The sequence below is a fragment of the Myotis davidii genome, unplaced genomic scaffold, assembly GCF_000327345.1.
Source record: "Myotis davidii unplaced genomic scaffold, ASM32734v1 scaffold100, whole genome shotgun sequence".
Lineage (NCBI taxonomy): Eukaryota > Metazoa > Chordata > Mammalia > Chiroptera > Vespertilionidae > Myotis > Myotis davidii.
In genome coordinates this window covers 32155-34051 of record NW_006292691.1, presented here as the reverse complement: position 1 = coordinate 34051, position 1897 = coordinate 32155, and the positions used below count along the sequence as shown (strand labels likewise).

At 56.3% G+C, this 1897-nt stretch overlaps 1 protein-coding gene across 1 annotated transcript in view; it reads left to right on the top strand.

Moving 5' to 3' along the window:
* The window catches only part of IL9R (interleukin 9 receptor), a 12124-nt gene that overhangs the window by 8592 nt on the left and 1635 nt on the right, over window positions 1-1897 (top strand). Inside the window, exon 8 of the mRNA XM_015565589.1 lies at window positions 340-424. Coding sequence (XP_015421075.1) covers window positions 340-424 — 85 coding nt within the window. The remainder of the gene's footprint in view (window positions 1-339; window positions 425-1897) is intronic.

Below are 1897 nucleotides of genomic sequence, written 5' to 3'. Positions count from 1 at the left end.
AGGGGTTGCCACCTGCCTGCTCATGGCAGCTGGGGTTCCTGGAGGTGCCGGCTCCCTCTGTGGGCTGAGACCACAGCTAGTTGCCCCAGGCCCCAAACTCACCACCAAACGCACCCTGCAAAGGACACACGTGTTGGTATAAACCAGTGTCATGGCCAGGGAGGCACAGGGCCAGGTGTGGGGTCTCCCCGAGAGCAGGTTCGGACTGGGTGGAGGAGGGAGTGTGGCAGCTGCATGGACGGGGCAGAGCTGGCCTCCTGCTGGTGGGAAGAGCTGAGTTCCCTGCCGGGCCGGCTTCCCCGGGCTGGGCAGGCCTCTGACCGTGCTCTCCTGGCGCAGGGTGAAGAGAACCCTTCACCAGAACGTGCCGTCCCCAGAGCCCTTCTTCCAGCCTCTCTACAGTGTGCACCACGGGAACTTCCAGGTGCGGGGCCGCAGGGCGGGGAGGGCAGGGGTTGCTCAGAGGCCTGGCCGGCTCAGGGTGTGGGCTCTGGGTGAGGGCTGGGCGGGACACGGGGACCTCTCTCAGCGCTTTGAGCTTTTTGGGTATATGGAGTGGGCTTAAATTTATACACGGTGTCTCAAATGGGTAAAGAAAAAAGGAACTGTGCTTCCTATTGCTTATTTCTTTGTGCTCGTGTCTCTAATGCCATTGCTGGTGGGAAAATGTAAAGGTTCCTACGACGTCATCTGTCCGCTGGGTCGCGGCAGCCCCTGGAGGTAAATCCGGGGCTGTCTGCACCTGCCGCCTCGTCCTTTCTTCACGTCCAGGTGTCTGTGTGGCGGCTGTGGGGAGGGGCTCTAGTGTGTCCTTGGGGCTCACTGGCCGGGGGACACTGCTCTGCTGGCCATGGTGGGGTGCCTGGCCTTCCGGCCGCCCTGGTAGCACACTGGCACCTGGCCAATGAGTAGACCCTCACTTTCCCCCTTTGTGGAGCCCTGGGGGGCGCCCGCAGGGCCATGGCAAGCGGGGAACAGCCTGGAGGACTCCTCAGACTCTGTGCAGACCGGTCCTCTCCCTGCTGCTCCTGGCATGGGCGGGATGGGTGGGGGAGGAGGCGCTCCCACCCGCTCAGGACCCTCACTTTGGTCGAAGGAGCAGGAGCAGTGCTTCCTGGGTCCTCAGACCTGCCCTTCCCAGGCCCCCCCTCCCGTCACGAGTCGTCCAAAAGTATCATTGGAAGGTTAAAGGGGAGCCCCTTGTCCTTGGTGGGGTCCACCTCTTCCCCGGGGCAGTGGGCGGGACAAGGCCCCCTGGGCAGCTGGGACAAGGCTGAGTGGGACGAGATTGCGATTGCCCCTGGGCTGCGGGCACCCGCCCCTTCTCGGTAGAACCACCACACCTGCCTGGGGACAGAGCCAGGATAAGGTGTGTGTGGTGCATTTGCTGGAGGCTCCTGGTCCCACCCAGGGAGCAGCTTCCTTTTGGGGGCTGACTTCATCAATCAAATGGTTAAGGCACTTAATTTTTAAAATAGTGTCTCTTTTCCAAACTTGTAAGAAAGTTGGATCTACAACAAAGACCACACCTTTTGTCTTTTCATTGATTCAATCCACTGAAGTCCAAAATATCATTATTTCAAGACTCCATGGGTTTTTCTTAACTTTAGGAGTGAGGTGGTAAGTGACAGCTGAGCTTGAGAGAAAATCTTGAATGCAGACCTAGTTGTGGTATGTGTCCTTAGATAACTGATTAAACCGTTTTGTCTGTAACATGAGGCACATGAATCACATGATCTCTAGATATTTTGAGATCAATAATTCTATGGTTGGAATATTTTAAGACAATCTCTTTATTTTAAACAAAACCAAATAGGCACTGTTCTATGAGAGTTCACATTAAAAATTAGTATCACTGCAGTGGTATGATTGGGTGGCCTTAATACAGAAAAGAGAG